We start from the raw sequence: 23511 nt of genomic DNA on the forward strand, positions 1-23511 counted from the left end.
ACATCCATACATGACTAATAGGAAAACTATAGCTTTGGCTAGACAGACCTTTGTCGGCAAAGTAATGTCTCTGCTTTTTAATGTGCTGTCTAGATTGGTCATACCTTTTCTTCCAAGGAGTAAGAGTCTAATTTCATGGCTGCAGTCACCATCTGTAATGATTTTGGAGCCCCCCAAAATAAAGTCTGTCACTGTTTCCACTGTTTCCCCATCTATTTGCCTTGAAGTTATGGGACTGGGTGCCATGATCATCGTTTTCTGAATGTTGAGCTTTAAGTCAGGTTTTTAACTCTCCTCTTTCACTTTCATCAAGAGGCTCTTTAGTTCCTCTTCACTTTCTGCCATAAGGGTGGTGTCATCTGCATACCTGAAGTTATTGATATTTCTCCCAGCAATCTTTGATTCCAGCTTGTGCTTCATCCAGCCCGGCATTTTGCATGATGTACTCTGCATATAAGTTAAATAAGCAGGGTGACAATATACAGGCTTGACATACTCCTTTTCCTATTTGGAACCAGTCTGTTGTTCCATGTCGAGTTCTAGTGTTCTTCCTGACCTGCATACAGATGTCTCAGGAGGCAGGTCAGGTGGTCTGATATTCCCATCTCTTTCAGAATTTCCCAGTTTGCTGTGACCCACACAGTCAAAGGCTTTAGCATAGTCAGTGAAGCATAAGTAGATGTTTTTCTGGAATTCTCTTGCTTTTTCAATGATCCAACGGATGTTGGCAATTTGATCTCTGGTTCCTCTGCTTTTCTAAATCCACCTTGAACATCTGGAAGTTCTTGGTTCACATACTACTGAAGCTTCACTTGGAGAATTTTCAGCGTTACTTTGCTAGCGTGTGAGATGAGTGCAATTGTGCAGTAGTTTGAGCTTCTTTGGCATTACCTTTCTTTGGAATTGGAATGAAAACTGACCTTTTCCAGTCCTGTGGCCACTGCTGAGTTTTCCAAATTTACTGGCATATTGACTACAGCACTTTCACAGCATCATCTTTTAGGATTTGAAATAGCTCACCTGGAATCCCATCACCTCCACTAGCTTTGTTCCTAGTGATGCTTCCTAAGACCCACTTGACTTCACATTCCAGGATGTCTGGCTCTAGGTGAGTGATGACACCATCATGATTATCTGGGTCATGAAGATCTTTTTTTGTATAGTTCTTCTGTGTATTCTTGTCACCTCTTCTTAATATCTTCTGCTTCTGTTAGGTCCATACCATTTCTGTTCTTTAATTGTGCCCAGCTTTGCATGAAGTGTTCTCTTAATAACTCTAATTTTCTTGAAGAGATCTCTAGTCTTTTCCATTCTATTGTTTTCCTCTATTTCTTTGCACTGATCACTGAGGAAGGCTTTCTTATCTTTCCTTGCTATCCGTTGAAACTCTGCATTCACATGGGCTTATCTTTCCTTTTCTCCTTTGCCTTTTGCTTCTCTTTTCTCAGCTATTTGTAAGGCCCCCTCAGACAACCATTTTGCTTTTCTTTTTCTTGGGGAAGGTCTTGATCACTGCCTCCTGTACAATGTCATGAACCTCTCTCCATAGTTCTTCAGGCACTCTATCAGGTCTAATCCCTTGAATCTATTTCTCACTTCCACTGTATAATGGTAAGGGATTTGATTTATGTCATACCTGAATGGTCTAGTGGTTTTCCCTACTTTCTTCAATTTAAGTCTGAATTTGGCAATAAGGAATTCATGATCTGAGCCCCAGTCAACCCCTGGTCTAGTTTTTGCTGATTGTATCAGAGCTTCTCCATCTTTGGCTGTGAAGAATATAACCACCATGATTTTGGTATTGACCATCTGGTGATGTCCATGTGTAGAGTCATCTCTTGTGTTGTTGGAACAGGGTATTTGCTATGACTAGTACATTCTCTTGGCAAAACTTTGCTAGCCATTGCCCTGCTTCATTTTGTACTCCAAGGACAAACTTGCCAGTAACTCCAGGTACCTCTTAACTTCCTACTTTTGCATTCCAGTCCCCTATAATGAAAAGGACATCTTTTTTGAGTGTTCTAGGTCCTCATAGAACCATTCAACTTCAGCTTCTTCAGCATTAGTGCTTGGGACATAGACTTGGATTACTGTGATATTGAATGGTTTGCCTTGGAAATGAACAGAGATCATTTATCATTTTTGAGGCTGGCTACTCTATTTCTTTAAGGGATTCTTGCCCACAGTAGTAGATGTAATTGTCATCTGAATTAAATTCACCCATTCTGGTCCATTGTGGTTCACTGATTCCTAAAACATCTATGTTCACTCTTGCTTTCTCCTGTTTGACCACTTCTAGAACTATGACCACAAGTTCGTGACATTGTACAGGAGGCAGTGATCAAGACGATCCCCAAGAAAAAGAAATGCAAAAAGGAAAAATGGTTTTCTGAGGAAGCCTTACAAATAGCTGAGAAGAAAAGAGAAGAGAAGCAAAAGGCAAAGGAGAAAAGGAAAGATAAACCCATTTGAATGCAGAGTTTCAAAGAATAGCAAGGAAAGATAAGAAAGCCTTCCTCAGTGATCAGTGCAAAGAAATAGAGGAAAACAATAAAATAGGAAAGACTAGAGATCTCTTCAAGAAAATTAGAGATTGGTTTCTAAACCCATGAAAGGAACCAGTGCTCCTCAGAGAAATGGCTGATTCTGGCACTGAGGCAGAGAAGGTACTAGATGAACATCTTGTATTGCAAGAAAGTAAGGAGTTGCTCAAAACACAAAAGGATGAGGGCATGTCAAAGGGACATAGGAGTCAACCTGAAATAATTCCTAATGGCCAAAGCTAGAACAAATCAAGCCACAAAGCAAATGACTTAGTATTGGATTATCCACCCTCTTCAGGAGGTGGGGCTTAATTCCTGTCCACTTGAATACAGGCTGAACTTAGTGACTCACTCAGAGTGACCAGAACATGGAAATGGAAAATTAGTAACTGACACTGGAGACCCTAGAAGACCAAGGACAACTAAATGAGTATAAATAATGGAGGGGGTGTGAGGGTGAAGTCTATACCAGTTTTTGTATGTTAAGATTAAAAACATATATTTGACTCTTTAAAAGATATATGTATCCCACATTTCAGCAGATCTTTATTAATGATCCTACTGTAGTCTCACAACTCTCTCCCCCTGTGTTGACTCGAGCACTGTTCCCTACACCAGGCTGATGCTATTCTCATGATTGCCTATGTGGGCCCCTGGAAAGAGTCAGTTTCTTTGGTACAGTCCTCTCCCCTCACTAAAGCATCACAGCATGGAATGGCAGGCCCCAGAACACACGTGTCATGATGACCCATGCATGTTGGGGTCCTGCCCCTCCATGAGTTCCACAACACTCTGGCTTCCTGCTACTTCCTGTATGGACCCCTTACCTTTGGCCCCATTCCTTTCTTGTACACGGGACCACCAACTGGCCAGATCTGTACCTTACCCTACTCTTCCCACGGCTGATCCTCTGATCTGGGCTTTTTCGTAGATCCTGTGAGGGGCTGTATTTAATGACAGCGGGTGATCACTGAAGATGATCAATGACTACCCAGAAATAGGTCTTATAGAAAAACACACTTTATGATGTTATAATTAAATATATTTAGATCCTCAAAGATTTTAGGAGATATAAAAAGAGCTCCATAGTAATAAATCACAACAAGGTAATAAAGCAGAAATCATAACACAAATAATGCTATGGGCTGTCACGATGGTCTAAGGTCAGCATCCATATGAGCTAGGCATTGTTATCCTCATTTTGTAGTTGAGGAAATTCAGGCTCAAAGAGGTTAAGTCATTTCTCAAAACCACACAAGCAGTAGGTGGTAGCATTCAACATCTGTTCTGACTGCAAAGCCTAAACCTCAGACCCATTGTGCTATGCGTTCTCCTCTGAATTCAAAAACCTAGGTTTTTTTATACCCTATCTTACTAACCAGGAATAATTTTAAATATTCAGTTTCCCTCTCTTCACTCTGTTTCCAAAGGAGAACACGTATCCCGTGAGTTAAGTATTATTCAAATATCAATTCCTCCTGTTAAACATCCCCTTCGGGTGACTAATGAATATTTCCTTGGGCGTTATCCATCAGATACTCCTTGCCAGCCAGTTCGCTGCTTCAGTTCTGATACCCAATCAGCACTGTCGTCTTCCTCGAAGTCCCTGTGAAAAAACAGTTTGGATGTTAAGCTTCCATTTAAGAAGCACAGTAAATATTTGTTGATGGGATCAAAGCAGAATCCCACCATAACAATACTGACGTTTTTGAAAAATGAACTCCATAATGAAACTGAACAGAGGAAAAAAAAAATTGGTTAGCCTTCCAAAGGTTCACTTCTATCATTGTTTCTCTAAATGTTTCAGTATAAAATCTTGTCTACTAAAAAATAAGTCCAAGCTGATTATAAACATACAGCTCAGGCAAGAATTCTATGAAAATACCGTAGCACATTACCTGTGCCAGATAGACCATCAAGATGTAAACATTCATTTATGATGTAAAGTCACATGACCCGCTCCTACTAAACCAGGAATTATTACGGTACAACCTAAATGAACACGCGCACACACTGCCAACTGTCTGGGTACTTCACGTACGTATCCTCCTCATCCAGTCCAGGTTCAAGTCTCTCTGGATCCAAAATGACAGAATCCCAACCTCCATCAACATCGTCCGATGCTTCTGTTTCCTCAGACAGGGGGCCTTTTAAGAATCCTTCTGCGCCTTCAGAGGAATATTAACAGAAATTATGCCAAGTTAAGCTGTCTTTATTTATTTCATGCATATTTCTGCATTAAACTCCTCCAAACGTTTGTTGGCTAATTGAGAGCACGGCCATGCTCTGAGGTTTTCTGTGCATATGTGTTCAGTTGGATCTGACTCTGTGAGCTCATAGACTGCAGCCCGCCAGGCTCCTCAGTCCATAGGATTTCCCAGGCAAGAATACTGAAGTGGGTTGCCATTTCCTCCTCCAGGGGATTTTCCCAACCCAGGGATCGAACCCAAGTCTCCTGCATTGACCGGTGGGTTCTTTACCACTAAGTCACCATGGAAGCCAGCATATGAACCCGTATTAAAGCATTAAAAGTTGTCTTTGGACAACTGGATAACAGTTAACTGTTTTTTCTTTGAGCTCTTCCCTCTCCCTCAAGTCTTTCCAATGGAGGGGAATAAAATTAGGCAGTTAAGGGCACATGCACACTATAAAAAATTTTTTCCAGATGGTATTATAATTACTTTCAGGGTTTTACTTATAAAACAATAACCTAACATAAAAATACAGGTTCAGTCTTTATAAAAATTCTTTCACAACAGAGCTGTAATGCCTTTTTTATATAGTAACTTTCCTGAAATAACAAAAACTTTATGGACCAGAGACAAAATCTGGGACCTATACTGCTAAAATGAAAGTCAGTCATTGGGAATTCCCTACACATTCAGTGCTTAGGACTTTCCAGGGTCCAGTCCCTAGTCAGGGAACTAAGAGCCCGCGTGCCAACAAAATAAAATAAAAGTGCAATCATTAGCCTTGCTTAACGCCTGCTTCCCAGGCACCCACCTCCCCTTGGGGCCCATAACTGTCTTCACACAGCTCTATCAGAACATGTGACACACAGCTCTGCAATGCTCTGCTTGTTTGCTGGTCCCCCAAATTACAAACTCTCTCAGGGAAGGAACTATATTCTTTTTTTTTTTTTTTTAATCTTAAATCTTAACGTAGTATATGTTAGGCACTCAATAAACACTGACCAAGTAAACAGTAAAGTGAACCTGTTATAATATTGAGTTGAGACTTGCCACACTGTGACATGCTCTGCTTGGCACAATTTATCTTAGATCTTAAACCAAGCAAGATGGCTTTAGTAACTGCATTGTGAAAATTACACACACATGCACCCCCCACGTACACATCCTTAATGTAGTCCTTTGGCCTAGATTGCTAAGGGTAGTATCATAAAACATCATGCTGTGTAACTGTAGTGAAAATGTCTGTTGAAACAATAAAAAAAAATTAAATCCTAATTGTTCACCTTCTTCTGTGTTCTATTCAATGTAACAATCAAGTACAGAGCCAAAGAAATCTTGAAGTTCCTCAGTTTACTGGATGAAGTCTGAACTGCAGAGCCAGAAAGTGGGGTGTATCTGCATGATAAAAACGGACCACCCTCAAAGTGGCTACGTGATTATTAAAATAAGCAAACAGGGACTTCCCTGATGGTCCAGTGGCTAAGAATCCATGTTTCCAAAGCAGGGGGCCTGGGTTCGATCCCTGATGGGAGAACTAGATTCCACATGCCACAACTAAGACTTGGCACAGCCAAATAAAATAAATAGAAATATTAAAACAAGAAAACAGGCAAACAAATGAGCAAACAGAAGGAATGAAGCACTATAGGAAATTTTAATTACGCCCTCAGACTGGCTAGAAAAGAGTCAAGGAAACTAAAAAAGACAATGCTCTGAAATATTTTATGACTTTAAGATCGAAGGGTTTCTGGGAGTGGGGAACAGGGAATCATCTTATGGGTACAGAGAATTATCTAATGGGTACAGAGTGTCCGTTTTGGAAAAATTCTGGAGATGAACCGTGGTGAGGGCTGCACAGTGTGAATGTACTCCATGCTCCCGAACTGTACACTTGAAAGTGGCTAAGATGGTAACTTCTGTGAATCAAAGGGTTCACACAATTATGTAACGGACATGAATCACCTGGTCTATATATTGTGTATGTTTGAAAGGCCAAGCTGAGGTCAGCATTCTTAAGGATGTTCAACAGGGTTTCAGGGGTCTCCTTGAGCCACTGCTTACGGGTATTGTTTTCACTGTACCTTATTACAGAACCACCTAGTTGGGAAAAGACAAAAAAATTCATGTCAAGTGAAAAAAGATTTCTGCATATAATATCTTCTAGATTATATTAAAGCCCCATATTTTAAGTGAAACTCTCTACATAAATCTATTTCACTTGCCTAGATAAGCGAAATACACGTGCTCTCACATGTGACACCAAATACCTTCAAAGAGGGACATTAAAAAAACACAACTCTAGCTCAATAAACAACGATTAGAGAATGTTCTATACTCACCTCTGTCATCTTCTGCTGTTAAACTGGAGGTGAGTATGGGTGAGTTTTCCAAAGCTCTAAGAGCTGTACTGGGTACGTTTTTCTCCCACTGCCGTCTGAGAGGACCTGGTGAACTGGCTTTTAAAGTGTAAAGAAGAATTGCTGAGCGTATTCTTCTACTTATTCATCTATATACACACACAATTTCTCTAACAACACTAGAGAAGTACTTTTTTTCTCTTTCAAATTCGGATCTAACACTCTTCCAAGTCTAAGTTCAGTTCAGTCGCTCAGTCGTGTCCGACTCTTAAGTAGTAAAGGGAATGAAAAAATCCAAATGGAAAGGTAAAGCTAATCATTAAAGTGAATTTTAAAAAACATTATGTATATACTCACATATTACACAATATATGAGAATAAAGGCCCAAGACGACTTACAGGTACACACTGTCTGCTGTGCTTTTTCAAACATTTTTTGGCTGTACCCCACAGCATGCGGGACCTTCATTCCCTGACCAGGGATAGAACCTGCGCCACCTGCCTTTGAAGTCTTAACCCCTGGACCACCAGGTAAGTCCCTGTATGCTGTGCTTTTTATGGCAAAGAGCACGACAAACATTATTAATACTTTTTTCTGAAGGCTCTTATTAGTAAATAGAATTTTATCTTTTAATAGGTAAATAAAATATCTCTGTAACATTAAATAAATTACTGGATAGTAAGTAAGTAAAGTCGCTCAGTCATATCTGACTCTTTGCAACCCCATGGACTGTAGCCTACCAGGCTCCTCCCTCCATGGGATTCTCCAGGCAAGAGTACTGGAGTGGGTTGCCATTTCCTTCTCCAGGGGATCTTCCCAACCCAGGGATCAAACCCGGGTATCCCGCATTCCAGGCAGACGCTTTAACCTCTGAGCCACCAGGGAAGCCCAAATTACTGGATAAGCAAATATAAATATGCCTGTCTACTTGCTTATGATATATCTGACCTAGTAAGGCAGGAACTGGTATTCCTTCTATATCCCCAGTGTCCCACCTATACAATGATTAGAACTTGAATAACTTACCTTTCTCCTCTTTGTTTACTCTCCTCAGTGCACTTTCAACCAAATTTTCATTAATGCTTTCTAAGTCAGTGTGGCTACACTTTCCACCTGGTTCTTCCCTTTGCTTTAAAAGAAATTTAAAATAAAGATTAAGATACTCTTGAATTGTTACCAAAAAAAGGTAAACAAGTAGAGATAAACAGCTACTTAAACTTTAAATAAACAAATAAAACATTAACAACCACAGAACCTCATACACATATGTACATTAAGAGCCATAACATCATATATTATCTGTGTGTATATTAAAAACCATATATGTGCACATACATAGGCATACATATATGTATATTAAGTCATATACCTTAATAGCCATTAATATCAGTCATTGCAAATATGAAGAAGATATATAAAAATGACAAATATTTGAGAGGTCTTTATAGAGAAAACAAGCAATGAAAAATTTCAGTATGATTTGCTATATTGGGCTTCTCAGGATGGAAATACCAAAATGAAATATTTTATAAAGTTACTTTGGGGATTTGGCTCAACTGTAAAGAATCTGCCTGCAATGCAGGAGATGCGGGTTCAATCCCTGGATCAGGAAGATCCCCTAATCCATGGGTTAGGAAAATCCCCTGGAGGAGGGCATGGCAACCAACCCACTCCAGTATTCTTGCCTGGAGAATCCCATGGACAGAGGAGCCTGGCAGGCTACAGTCCATAGGATTGCAGAGTTGGACATGACTGAGCGACTGAGCATGTATGTACACATAAAATTACTTTACAGATGGTGCTTGACTTATGATGGTCTAATTTATGATTTTTTTCACTTTATAATGGTGTGAAAATGATAAACACTCAGCAGAAACTGTATGTCAAATTATGAATGTTGATCTTTTCCCAGGTTAGCAATACGTCATATGATACCCTCTTGTGATGCTGGCAGAGAGCTGAAGCTCCCACCCAGCCGTGTGATCACAGAGTAAACAGCAGACAATACACTTACAGCCATTCTGCACCCAGACAGCCTCTGATTTTCACTTTCAGTTCATTCTTCAATTCAGTTCATGCTGAATTCAAAATTCAACATGACTATCTCATGTTGACATGACATCAGTTCAGTTCAGTTCAGTCGCTCAGTCACGTCCGACTCTTCGCGACCCCATGAATCGCAGCACACCAGGCCTCCCTGTCCATCACCAACTCCCGGAGTTCACTCAGACTCACGTCCATCAAGTCAGTGATGCCATCCAGCCATCTCATCCTCTGTCGTCCCCTTCTCCTCCTGCCCCCAATCCCTCCCAGCATCAGTCTTTTCCAATGAGTCAACTCTTTGCATGAGGCAGCCAAAGTACTGGAGTTTCAGCTTTAGCATCATTCCTTCCAAAGAAATCCCAGGGCTGATCTCCTTCAGAATGGACTGGTTGGATCTCCTTGCAGTCCAAGGGACTCTCAAGAGTCTTCTCCAACACCACAGTTCAAAAGCATCAATTCTTCGGTGCTCAGCCTTCTCCACAGTCCAACTCTCACATCCATACATGACTACTGGAAAAACCATAGCCTTGACTAGACGGACCTTTGTTGGCAAAGTAATGTCTCTGCTTTTGAATATACTATCTAGACTGGTCATAACTTTTCTTCCAAGGAGTAAGCGTATTTTAATTTCATGGCTGCAGTCACCATCTGCAATGATTTTGGAGCCCCCCAAAAATAAAGTCTGACACTGTTTCCACTGTTTCCCCATCTATTTCCCATGAAGTGATGGGACCAGAAGCCATGATCTTCGTTTTCTGAATGTTTAGCTTTAAGCCAACTTTTTCACTCTCCACTTTTACTTTCATCAAGAGGCTTAGTCAGCACTTTATTATAAAATAGGCTTTGTGTTAGATGATTTTGCCCAACTAGAGGCTAATGGACGGAGAAGGCGATGGCACCCCACTCCAGTACTCCTGCCTGGAAAATCCCACGGATGGAGGAGCCTGGTAGGCTGCAGTCCATGGGGTTGCAAAGAGTCGGACATGACTGAGCGACTTCACTTTCACTTTTCATTTTCATGCACTGGAGAAGGAAATAGCAACCCACTCCAGTGTTCTTGCCTGGAGAATCCCAGGGATGGGGGAGCCTGTTGGGCTGCCATCTATGGGGTTGTACAGAGTCAGACACGACTGAAGCGACTTAGCAGCAGCAGCAGCAGCAGCAGAGGCTAATGGAAGTGTTCTGAGCACATGTAAGGTAAATTAAGCTAAGTTAGGAAGTTTGGTAAGTTAGGTGCATTAAATGCATTTTCATCTGGGGGATTTCTACATCTTGATTGTGGTGCTGGTTATATGACCACATACAATCACCAAAATTCATCAAATTGCATGCTAAAAATGAGTAACTTTTATTGCATATAAATTAGGCCTCAGTAAAGCTGGAAATAAACAGATACTATGCAAATAAAAAAACATAGGGGCAGAATAGAGTCCATTTGTAGCAATATAAAGGGGTATGATGTTATTTATTTACAACCTAAGGCTCATTCAAAAATTTACAAGTTTAATTACTACTATATACCATAAACAGAATTGCTTGTTGTTACTACATCTTTTCCTTTGGGAGTTAAAAAAGGTGTGTCAAAATGATGAAGAAAGAAAAAATTATCAATAGGACATGAGTTACTGGGGTAGGTGTGGCAACTAGAAGTGGATTGGCTGTTACTATTCATGACTTAACTGCAGCTAACATGTAAAAGGGCACAGATGCCTAAGGCCAAACAAGATGAACAGGACCTTGAAAACTAGGCTAAAAAATGTCCACTCAGTTCATGGGATAATAGTGAGTGAAGTGAAAGTCACTCAGTCATGTTGGACTCTTTGCGACCCCATGGACTGTATACTCACTCCAGAATACTGGAGTGGGTAGCTGTTCACTTCTCCAGGGATCTTCCCAACCCAGGGATTAAACCCAGGTTTCCTGCATTGCAGGCGGATTCTTTACCAGCTGAGTCACGAAGGAAGCCCAAGAATACAACTCAGGAATTGAACCAGGGTCTCCTGCATTGCAGGAAGATTCTTTATTAACTGAGCTATCAGAGAGAATGGGGAGGCACTAAAAGTTTTTGAACAGAAAAATGTCAAGACCATATTGTTGTTGTTCAGTCACCAGGTCATGTATGACTCCACGTGACCACATGGACTGCAGCAGGCCAGGCTTCCCTGTCCCTCACCATCTCCCAGAGTTTGCCCAAGTTTATGTCCATTGCATCGGTGATGCCATCCAACCATCTCATCCTGTTGCCTTCTTCTCTTTCTGCCTTCAATCCTTCCCAGATCACATTAGCCATCTACATATTATATAGTCATAAAAAGGAAGGAAATTCTGATACAGGCTGTAACACGCATGAACCTTAAAAATATTAAGCTAAGCAAAAGAGACCAGACACAAAAGGACAAATATTGTGTGATTCCACTTACCTGAAATATCTAGAATAAGCAAATAATGTTTCTTTCATAGAGACAGAAAGCAGAAAAGGGGATATCAGGGCCTGGGGTGGGAGTCGGGGTACGGAGGAATGGATAGTTACTGTTCATTGGGTTGCTGTTTGGGATAACGAAAAAGTATTGTGAATGTAATTAATGTCATTAAATTCTATGCTTAAAATGGCTGAAATGATAAGTTGTATGTTATATATATTTTACCACAAGGAAACCAACCAACCATGGCTAAAACAAGACTTTCATGACTGTAAGCAGAGCTAAGTTGTTCACATCTAGATTGAAACCACTTGTCATCAATGATTAGAAACGAGAAAACAAAATAAAATAAATGCTGGTCTAAAGTGGCTTGGTTGGCAGCACAGAAAACAGCCATCAATTACTTCACAGGCCCAAAGACAAAAAAACCCTGAACCCAGGGACCAGGCAACAGACTTCCAAATATCTCACAGCACCCAATGATGCCAGGTACCCCAGGAGATGGTTTCAGAAATTTAACTTTTTTATAGATTTTTTTTTTATGTGGACCATTTTTAGTCTTTATTGAGTTTGTTACAATTTTGCTTTTGTTTTATGTTTTAGCTTTTTGGCCACAGGCATGTGGGATCTTTGCTCCCAGGCCAGGGATTGAACCCACATCCCCTGCATTAGAAGGCCCTGGACTGCCAGGAAAGTCCCAGGAAATTTACCTTTAAAACACTTACCATTGTGCTTGCTTCATTTCCCAAAGTTATTCTGGTTCTGCTGGGATCTGCTCAAAGAGAAAATAGAAGGTAAAAAGAAAACACAAAAAAGGCTTCTAATGTGATTTGCATAAAGCTTGAGAGACAAAAGAAAGTTTTTAAAGTCAAAGAACCGAAGCATTAGCCTGTATAGTGATATCAAGCTTTAATCACCTAGTAACACACCTCAGCTGTTAAAGAGATTATTTCTGCTGTTTTATTCTGACTGTGAACATCTCAAAGTTAAGACATCTCTAATTCATTTATGCCAACCCATTTAGGCATCAGGAGGTAAGACACTCTACATACTCGAAAGGTTATAATCATCTTCAGCCCAAGAGCTACCTGACTGTGATTTTCCTGACAGCTATAATAGCAGGTGGAATAGCTAACCCTCACAAAGCCAGCTGCTTGTTCCCTGACGCGGAGTCAGTAGCAGTCAGGGAAAACCCCGGCAACCCACCCCTTGGGTGAGGATGGCTCTTGCCTGATTTTCTGCTGCCAGAGCCTGGGGTCCGTCTTTCCCCATTCATTAAGCATTTTAAGCAATTGCTACCGAGCATCTATGATGATGGCACTGAGGCTACAAGAGGGAGCACATTTGACACGGTCCCTGCCCTCACCCAGCCTTCATTGTTCTGACGTCTCACTGTCTACATTCTCGATGGAGATGCCACCCGACACATGCTCTGGACATGGTGGCCCTCCCCACTGGCTTACTCTTTTTTTTAGAAATTGTAAGACTACATTTTCCTATCTTGAAACTACACTATCTTGAAACTTTTCTTAGACTGTTTTTGGTGTTTCTGTTGCCCAGTATTTTAAAACTAATTTCCCACATCCCCTGGGATGTGAACTGAAGTTATGAAACGGTACATAAAACAAAATAAACACTAAAACAAACTGCTGAAGCAAAGGTAAGTGGCTACCTCTTACATAAAGGAGAAAAGGCTGAATTGTAAGACTGGAGGATTTACGTTCTTACAAAAGGAACATTTAAAATTTAATTTTAAGAAAATAGTATAGTTTAGAAAAGTTTCTGTTGAAACCAACAGGACACAGTAAATCAACTACACTTAAAAAAAAACTTAAAAAATAAATAAAAATGTTTCTTTTATGGTATAGAACACGAAGATAAGAGGCACTAATAAAGGAGGTTTTACAACATCTCCCTACAGTGGGTGGTCTTTTACTCATCTTAACTCTTCTCTCTTATTCTGGTCATTGTTACATTTCTTCAGATGGAAGATCTGAGTCACTGATGTCAAAGGAAAAGGAACAAAAATAACTTTGAAAATAGAGATGACAACTTCCAAGAGACAATAAATTACATGTGAAATTTGCTCAGGATTGACTATACGTGTATGGAAATTTTATGCAGTTGTAATGTGGGCAGTTCCAACTTTCAAAATGACTTCATTAAAAGAAATTGTTTATAAGATCTTAGGGATAACATTTCCTGTTATATTTTCATGGTTAGATTCCTAGGTGAGCCCACAGAAGCCTTCTATCTGACCCAAAACCAACTAAATACAGGTCTAATAATGAAGCAGAGAACAACTTTTACATCACTACAATCTTCAAACTAGGCTTCTTTTTTGATCCCTGGCAAACTAAATGTGTAAGATTCAGTTTGGATTTATGTCCGAAGGAACAAGTAGAAAATTTTGATTTGAGTAGTATCTCTGAAAATCATCTCTAATAACTTGAAAATTATATTTTTTTTCCTTTTGTTATACTATATTTTTAAACGAACACTTAAAATAAGCTTTTCAAAATTCTTACCCTTTTTTCTTGGTGTACTATGCATAGATTTTTTGGTTTCTTCTAACACCTGTTCACCGTATTCTGTGATGATCTGAAAATTTAAAGCAGAGAATTTAAAGACACGAAAGATGATTTTCTTTAGACACCACCATAATGTCATTCAATTATCAATGTTCTTCCCCACAGTAATAAAGTTGAAAAGGAAAAATGCCATTTAAAAAATCCAGGTCCAGGAAGATCTGGAGGGATAATGCAAATTATATCCATGATTATATTTGAGGAATAGCCTTGTGAAAAGAAGAGCAAAAGGAAGCTTCAAGCTTTTAGTCTTTTTAATCACATCTGCATTATTTGAATTGTTATGAGCATGTGTAACATGTAATTCTGTTTAAAAGAAAACAAACACTTGAAAACTGTTCACAGTCAGTTCCACACACTGTACCTCTGGGGGTAGGCACTTCTGGATAAGCCGAGCTAAAGAGCCTCTAGAGAGAAGTGTTGTAGCTGAAGGACGATGTGAGGGATTCTTTTTAAATATCTGCTTGATCAGATGCTGCAGCTCATAGGAATAATGGGATGGCAGTGGGTTCATGGACCCCTGACATATTTTGAGGATAAGACTTTTCCAACTATTTGCCTGAAACTAAAAAGCAAAATTGAACTGTAAAAGCAGATACTGGGAAAGAGAATGGAAATAAGAAAATACCAGCTGAACTGAATTCATATGAATTATTTTAATTAAAAAAATCTTTTCTTTCTAGATGTGTTGTTAGGGTACTATCCTGATTTTTTGTTGTTGTTAATCATACTTTTGTTAGTACTTTCAAAAATTGTATTTTATTGAAGTATAGTTGATTTACATGGTGTTAACTGCTGCTATATAGCAAAGTAATTCAGTTATACATGTGTATACATTCCTTTTTATACTATTTTCCATTATGGCAAGCCACTCCAGTATTCTTGCCTGGAGAATCCCATGGACAGAGGAGCCTGGTGGGCTGCAGTCAATAGGGCTGCACAGAGTCGAACGTGACTGAAGCAGCTTAGCACCAGCACCATTATGGTTTTATCACAGGATACTGAATATAGTTCCCCATGGTATATAGCAGGACCTTGTTGTTTAATGCAAATGTAATAGTTTGCATCCGCTAGTCCCAAACTCCCCCACCCCTACCCCTGTACTATTCTAAAATCTTATGGTTGTTCAGGAAAAAGGTAAACATAAATAGTTAAAGATGCTCTCATCTTGAGGAAATCTTACCATCAGTCCCCGCATGGGTACTTTATTACTCAAATCAGTGTTTTTGCAGATACACATTTTTAATATATTTTAAAAATCAAAGCATCAGTAATACATATTTATGGGCTTTTAAAAATTCAAATGACCCTAGGGCTGACAGTAACTGCAACGTTTCTTCACTTCCCTCCTCCTCAAAAATCCCCAGGTCTGCTCCCTGACAAAATGTACTTTAGACTGTTCCCATTTTAAACTTCTGCTGCAAAATCCTTTTTACCTTGCATGTCATCAAGGTAGTTATTATGGTTTGACAAGTAATAGAGTGGGATATAAAATGACACACCAGAATAACATTTTAAAAGTTTTCACTGTAAAATAAACATACTGCAATTAACATCAGGTTTCAGCCTTAGCATCACTTATGTGAGAACATGATGGCATTCTGCCTTGGGGGTGTATCACCCTACTAATACATACAAGTGAAGACATGAAAAAGGACTTAGCCCAGCACAACCAAACGCTGCCTTTTCCATGCTGCATGCCATACTTACTGGATGCTTAAGGGTACAAAGTTCATAGAGAATGCATCCCAAGGACCAGATGTCACTGGAAGCAAAAGAAGCAATGTAATGAGTGGGTTATGAGTTATCACACAAAATATATGTATTTTCTAATACTCCAAAATTACCCTACCTTTAATAAGAACAGATATCATAAGGACTTCTTAGTTACTGAAATAACATATGCAGCAAGTTTGATCGAACACTTAGACCACTTACTCACAGTGATGTTCACAGAAAAACTCCCTGCTCCCCAAACCCTGCCCCTCCAAATCCAGTGGTTCAGGTATCACTTCAGTAGTACTTGCGGTAAGAGGAATATCTGCGAACTCAGATTACATAGTTGAAAGAAAGGCTTTAGAAGTCATCCTGTACAGCCTCCAGACCCTCTGGGCTCACCAGGCCTTTGCTTCCCCGGTGGTGCAGAGGTTAAAGCGTCTGCCTGCAATGTGTGTGACCCGGCTTCGATCCCTGTGTCGGGAAGATCCCCTGGAGAAGGAAATGGCAACCCACTCCAGTATTCTTGCTTGGAGAATCCCATGGACGGAGAAGCCTCGTGGGCTACAGTCCACGGGTCGCAGAGTCGGACACGACTGAGCGACTTCACTTCACTGCTGATTGACAGCTCAGTGTTCCCCCTGGCTGCCTCTAGGGGGCGCATTCTTATTCTTCCGCAAAAGCTCTTCAGAGCTCAGCCGAGTTCTACACTTTGCCCTACACGCCCACCGTTCTTCAGACTCAACACCTCCACTTTCCTCCATCATTCTCACCACCTAGTTGTCATCCTCCAGACTTTTTCTAGATGATAGCCTTTTCACTTTAACAAGGTTTTTTTTTAAAACCAATTATTTCCCCCAACTTTTAATTTTTCAAAAGCTTGAAACCTACAGAAAAGTTTTTAAGGCCCAAACGCTCCTTCCTAATATCCCCAGTCATTAGCATCTGCCTGCTGGCCCCTCTTCTGTCTACATCTGAACCTCTTGAAAGAAAGGTTTCAGATGTCAAACACTTCACTCCTAAGCATATCAGCATATACAGCCTAAGAGCAAGGACACTCTCCTGCATGAATACAGTACCATTATCGCATCCAAGAAATCGAACCTTCAGTTCAGTTCAGTTCAGTCGCTCAGTCACGTCCGACTCTTTGCGACCCCATGAATCGCAGCACACCAGGCCTCCCTGTCCATCACCAACTCCCAGAGTTCACTCAGACTCATGTCCATCGAGTCAGTGATGCCATTCAGCCATCTCATCCTCTGTCGTCCCCTTTTCCTCCTGCCCCCAGTCCCTCCCAGCATCAAAGTCTTTTCTAATGAGTCAACTCTTCGCATGAGGTGACCAAAGTACTGGAATTTCAGCTTTAGCATGATTCCTTCCAAAGAAATCCCAGGGCTGATCTCCTTCAGAATGGACTGGTTGGATCTCCTTGCAGTCCAAGGGACTCTCAAGAGTCTTCTCCAACACCACAGTTCAAAAGCATCAATTCTTCGGTGCTCATTCTTCTTCACAGTCCAACTCTCACATCCATACATGACCACAGGAAAAAACATAGCCTTGACTAGACGGACCTTAGTCGGCCAAGTAATGTCTCTGCTTTTGAATATACTATCTAGGTTGGTCATAACTTCTCTTCCAGGGAGTAAGCGTATTTTAATTTCATGGCTGCAGTCACCATCTGCAGTGATTTTGGAGCCCAAAAAAATAAAGTCTGACACTGTTTCTACTGTTTCCCCATCTATTTCCCATGAAGTGATGGGACCGGATGCCATGATCTTCGTTTTCTGGATGTTGAGCTCGATCCCTGTTGAATCAAACCTTAATTCAATACTATTATCTAGTATTTTGTTCAAACTCAGGTTTCCCCAATTATCCCAGGAAGTTCCTTCATAGCTGTTCTGTCTCCAGTTCAGTCAACGTCACCTTATAGGAGTCTATTTAGTATGGAGCATTGTTGTCGTTTTTAGTTGCTGAGTTGTGTCTGACTCTTTTGCAACCCCATGGACTGTAGCCCACCAGGCTCCTCTGTCCATGGGATTCTCCAGGCAAGCTGCCATTTCCTTCTCCAGGGGATCTTCACAACCCGGGGATCACACCCACATTTCCTGTATTGGCAGGTGGATTCTTTACCACTGAGACACTTTTGGAAAGCAACTTGGCAGGAGGTAACAAAAGCCTTTAGGTGTTTCTACTTCTAGGAATTCATGCCAAGAATGTGACACTTTTATGTATTAAAAGGCATAGTAATTCAGAGTCTGTAGGAATTTAGGACACTGAAAACCATATCAAAAAGCCAACAACAGAGGAATGTGAAATAAATTTTGGAAGAGCCATATATTAAAATATTATGCAATCATTAACAATAATCATGAAGAGTATAAATACAGGGTAAAATGAATATGATATAATGCAAAGTGAAAAAATAGGATACTAAATTATATAGAGTATATAAACTAAGTTTAGGGAAAAAAGAGAATGGATGGAGAAAAAACCCAAAATGTTATCAATAGTTTCTGTAAAACTGGGTAATCACCATGTCCTTTCTTGTATATCTCTACATTTCCAACCCACCCACTGCCCATCCAGTCCATCAGTGAGCACATTTTACTTGCATTCAGAAAAAAAATTACATTTTAAATTATAAGGACTTCATACTATCTTCCCATGATCAACGAACCTATCAGTCAAGTGCTTATTATCTAGCCCTTTACACGTCAACTCAATGACATTTGGTTCCCAAATTTTGCTGCACGTAGGAATTACTTGGTGATCCTGGGAAATGACTGATACCTGGTTCCCACTCCCAGACATTCATATTTAACTGGTATGGCTACGACCTGAGCTTCAGGATTTTTAAAGTCGAGAGCAGCAAAATAAGAGAAGCAGTAATATAATTCAGACTATCCCCAGAAATGATTAACTTTTCTTTCAGCATTTACATGTAGCTCCTCTCAGCTCTGATGAAAACAGCTGGAAAATTTATGACTTTCACCTAGAGGCCTGGGAACTTCAATTCTACACTGCTTTCTTTTAACAACCAGACTTCATCTGTAGGCTACAATACTAGCACCAAACGGTCACCCCTTCACCAACTACATACATCACTTACCTTTTATTGTTATAAGGCATGTTTTCCCAAATTTCTGGGGGCACATAATAAGGTGTTCCCACGTATGTACAAGCAAACGCCATGGGGCTAAAAACCATAAAAAGGTACAGAATGATTACAGAGCATTTCTGAATAATGATGTTTTGGCAACAGTCACTACTACACAAGAGAAAGACACACACATACCTCGAGAGAAGACGGGCAGATCCAAAATCACCCAGTTTTACTTTTCCGTCTTGGGTGAGGAAGACATTCTGCATTGAAAAAGAAGAGCTCAGATCACATCTGCCATATTTCAAACATAAGGCAGAGAGCTCCAAGAGAAGCTGTGTTTCAAAGCCTGCTGATGGTGGAGATTATATGTAGAAACGCTGACAGCCGACTCCCCGAATGGAACACAAAACAACGAGACATCCTCTGGACAGCAACACTCCTCTGCTTGGGAATTTAGGATGACTGCTTAGAAATCTAAGGCAAGCGTCATACCGTATCAGCAGACCCTGATCAACCAGGCAAGGAGCCTGTTCAGGGTAACTCCAGATGGCAGGCTCCAGTCTCAATCATTTTCCATCTGAGAATACATGGTCTTAGGAAGCAGCCTCTAAGAGAGCTGGAACATATTAACATACACTACTAAAGAGATTTACTGACCCATTTTCAGGTCGTACCTTATTGTGCTAGCATGAATAGTATATTAAGAAATATTTCTGGACTTCCTTGGCAGTCCAGGGGTTAAGAATCGGTACTTCCAATGCAGGGCTCATGGGCTGAATCCATGGTCGGGGAACTAAGATACCACATCCCTCGGGGTGCAGGCAAAAAAAGAAATATTTCTAAAGATTAAAATGCACCCAAAAGAAAATAGAATAAAACAGAAAAAGGATTGAAAGAAATAGTTTTCAATTTTTTTTTAGGCCCCAAATGTATTCTATTTACCTTGGACTTGATGTCTCTGTGTAACACACGTTTCTTGTGAATGTGATTTACTCCAAGACACATCTGTGTAAACCAATGAAGTATCTGTAAAAAAAAAAAAAAAAAGCATGCAAGAATGCAATAACTGGGGCATGGTAACCCCAAATTCTTAAGAATCATCTTTAGGCCTTAGCTGACCTGGGTTTTACATAATGTAAATACAGAATTTAAAATTACACAGTTCAACTAAGTAAGATTCATTGCTGTCTGGAGAAACTGAGAAAAGCTGTGACTCAATCCCAATGTATCATCTCATGAATGATCCAAATAACGATTCATTTATTTGGCCCTGGCTTGCACCTTGCAGGATCTTAGTTCTCTGACCAGGGATTGAACCAGGGTCCTCAGCAGTGAAAGGGTGGAGTCCTAACCATTGGACAGCCAGGGAATTTCCAACAGTTTATTTTAAAAAAACTCCCACTATATTTTTCTTGTGTTTAACCAAATAAAAAATTTCTTAAATACACCTATAAAAGTAGTTCACCACTTAAAATGAATATGCTATAACTTTTTATAGTGTAATCATTACATCAGATTTCATTCACTTTTTCAGAATATTCAGATATTAACATTAAAATATTTCATTATATTTCCAACAATCTTTGGAAGCCAAGGCTGGCCTCCTACAATGGAACCCATATTCTTAACAACACAACTTCTAAACGAAAAATATTTGTACTAATATACTCTTAAAACATGTTATACCCTATATCAAACTTAGCCCCAGTAAAGCTATTTATTTAAATATTTTCCTTGGTCAATTCATTCCAATAATATTTAATATGCAACTTTCCACTAAAAAGGCACTAAGCATTTAAAGAGAATATGCTAAACTGTGAAAGAAAAGAGACGAAGAATAGGGACTCCTGAAAACCAGAAATGCAGGTTTCATCCTTCAGATGATGGAGAATTACAAAAGAAATCCATGTGCCTTCTAAAATTTCAATACAAAAAGTAAAAATTTTAAATATACATAGTACAAAATATGATGGGTAAGGCAACTGTGAAATTCTAAACACAGAAGTGGTTATTCTTTGTTATTTCATAAGCCTATACCTACTTTACCTCTTAAAAACATCCCAGGCAGTCACATCCTGACAACACACTAACGAACATCATGGATACACAAAGTCATTACTAACTGATGTGCTAGGTAACCACAGACAGCAATGTTTTTAACTTATTCAAATTTTATGAGAAAAGTTGCTTCTAAACCTTGAGGGAAACCTGGGGACTTCCCTGGTGGTTCAGTGGTTAAGACTCTGCCCTCACTGCAGGGCACATGAGCTTGATCCCTGGTCAGGGAACCAAGATCCTGTATGCTGCCTGGTGGGCTTCCCTGCTGGCTAAGCTGGTAAAGAATCCGCCTGCAATGTGGGAAACCTGGGTTCGATCCCTGGGTTGGGAAGATTCCCCTGGAGAAGGGAAAAGAGTTGGACACGACTGAGCAACTTTCACTTTCACGCTACCTGGTATGGCCAAAAAGAAAAAAAGAATTAAAACAAACAAACCTTGAGGGAAACTTATGTAAGTTAGTCTCTTACCATATCTTCAGGAAACAACTTCCCTTTCTGATGTTTTATCTTCTGCATTAGGTCCCCTCCATCACAATATTCCATTACAATGTATAGATGTCCTTCAGCTGCAACAAATTAAAGACTCTTAGGAAAGTCCCAGTGGCCGTGAATTCTGAATGAAATTCAGAAATGCATGTATTGGGGGAAATTCATATTTACCTTCAAATGATTCTTTAAAGGCAACAATATTGGGGTGTTTCATTTTGGCTAACAGAACAGCCTCCTTCCTAGAAATCCGTGTGTCAGACAAAGACTAGAAGAAGGTTTAAAGAAGTGTAAATGTAGTACATCATTTAAAAACTGACAGTAAAACAGTATTATAGTAGTTTGTATGATATTTTAATGTGACACAATTGAAACTGTGTCTCTTTCATTCAGGCATAATTTTATAGCACTGTTCAGTTCAGTTCAGTCGCTCAGTCGTGTCTGACTCTTTGCAAGCACTGTACTTTGACCCAACTTAAGTTTATCAAATCCCACGAGGAAACATGTGGGGATTTTTCAACTATGGCTATATGTATTTTGCCTGCTTAAGCTGACCTCTTACACCTTTACGAGTATAGAATGTAAACTAGTTTTAACATTAACCTAAGCACAGAGGGATTGGGGGCAGGAGGAGAAGGGGACGACAGAGGATGAGATGGCTGGATGGCATCACTGACTCGATGGACATGAGTTTGAGTGAACTCCAGGAGTTGGTGATGGACAGGGAGGCCTGGCATGCTGCAGTTCATGGGGTCGCAAAGAGTCGGACGCGACTGAGTGACTGAACTGAACTGAGTGACAGGACTGAACTGAACTGAAGCATAAGCTGACTTATGCTTAGGGGCAGTATGCCATCAACCATAGGAGCTTCATGTGCGGAATTCCCTGGAGGGGGCCATAGTAACCCACTCCAGTATTCTCGCCTGGAGAATCCCATGGACAGAGAAGCCTGGTGGGCTACAGTCCCTGGGGTCACAAAATCAGACACAACTGAAGCGACTGAGCAGAAGCAGGAAGCACAGAAGACAGATCAAGACCCTGTAAAGCTAGTGAATAAACCTGTTAAATCTTTCGCACAAAAGAACGATCCCATGTTAAATTTCAAGAACTTGCTTTCCGATACAAACAACATGTACACTTTCAACATGAGCTAACTGCTTTAGCAGTGACCTTGGGAAGCCTTATTTCCTTCATGGCAAATATCCGATTACTGCTCTCCTGCTGAACCAAAAGGGCTCTGCCGAAGGAGCCCTCCCCGATGACTCTCAGGACCCTGTAGCCGTCCATGCTGGGCACCGCACAGCTGGGCCTACTCCCGCAGTCACCGTCGGCTCTCCCAACCTGCATTCAAAATCAGAAACAAGGGGGAATTTGATTTATTTTCAAAAGGCAGAATGAATTCAAAGTAGCTCTATCCTCATGATAGAACAGCTTATTCCCTTTATTCATTCAACAGGTGGACATGGAGTATCCATGCCAGGTTTTATAATCCTGAAAAAATCTCTCACGGCCCCAGCCATCGCTCACATTCCAGGTGAGACCACAGACCTCAAAAATGCAGGATAGCGGGTCTTACAGGAAAAGCCACGCTGGCCTCTGGTAGAGGTATCCTGGGGAATTAGGAAGATGATACTCAGGCTGATGCCTGAATGGAAGATATCTAGGCAAAGAGGAAGAGTGATGGACACAGGAGGGAATAGCCTATTTAAGAGCAAAAGAGATTGTTTCAATTCAAGGAACTGAAAGAGGGCAGTAAAGCAGGTAAGGCAGACTGGGCCTAGTATGCTAAGCTCAGGTTGGTGGATTTTTATCCTGTAGTGATGAACGAGCTCTCTGAACGGTTTAAACTGAGAGAGCAGGTTTACATCTTAGAAAAATTACTCATGCTGGCTGCAGAGCAATGGACCAGACAGGGGAGAGGGGAGGAGGGCCAGAGCAGGACTCCTACCATAGAAAAGGCAGGAATGTGATGACGGAACGGAATAGGGTGGTGACAGTGGGGATG

At 40.4% G+C, this 23511-nt stretch overlaps 2 protein-coding genes across 2 annotated transcripts in view; both read right to left on the reverse strand.

Moving 5' to 3' along the window:
• The window catches only part of SLC25A15 (solute carrier family 25 member 15), a 297070-nt gene that overhangs the window by 40988 nt on the left and 232571 nt on the right, over positions 1-23511 (reverse strand). The window lies entirely within an intron of this gene.
• NEK3 (NIMA related kinase 3) lies at positions 3584-22853 on the reverse strand. Its single transcript, XM_052650230.1, has 15 exons — positions 22677-22853; positions 21681-21774; positions 21489-21586; positions 19906-19989; positions 19156-19223; positions 18970-19056; positions 15855-15909; positions 14509-14709; positions 14085-14157; positions 12282-12328; positions 8120-8222; positions 7075-7191; positions 6698-6832; positions 4585-4711; positions 3584-4149 (listed from the first exon to the last, which is right to left on the reverse strand). The coding sequence occupies exons 1-15, from the start codon at positions 22851-22853 to the stop codon at positions 4068-4070; spliced, it is 1548 nt and encodes a 515-aa protein (XP_052506190.1). The 3' UTR covers positions 3584-4067.

Source organism: Budorcas taxicolor, chromosome 12 (assembly GCF_023091745.1).
Source record: "Budorcas taxicolor isolate Tak-1 chromosome 12, Takin1.1, whole genome shotgun sequence".
Lineage (NCBI taxonomy): Eukaryota > Metazoa > Chordata > Mammalia > Artiodactyla > Bovidae > Budorcas > Budorcas taxicolor.

Coding starts and splice junctions, on each gene's coding strand:
- NEK3 (XM_052650230.1), bottom strand. CDS start 22,853: ATGCAGGTTGGGAGAGCCGACGGTGACTGCGGGAGTAGGCCCAGCTGT. Junction 19,057..19,155: donor TCTGCCCGTCTTCTCTCGAG/GTATGTGTGTGT, acceptor TATGGTTTTTAG/CCCCATGGCGTTTGCTTGTA. Junction 15,910..18,969: donor ATGCCTTATAACAATAAAAG/GTAAGTGATGTA, acceptor TTTTGCTTCCAG/TGACATCTGGTCCTTGGGAT.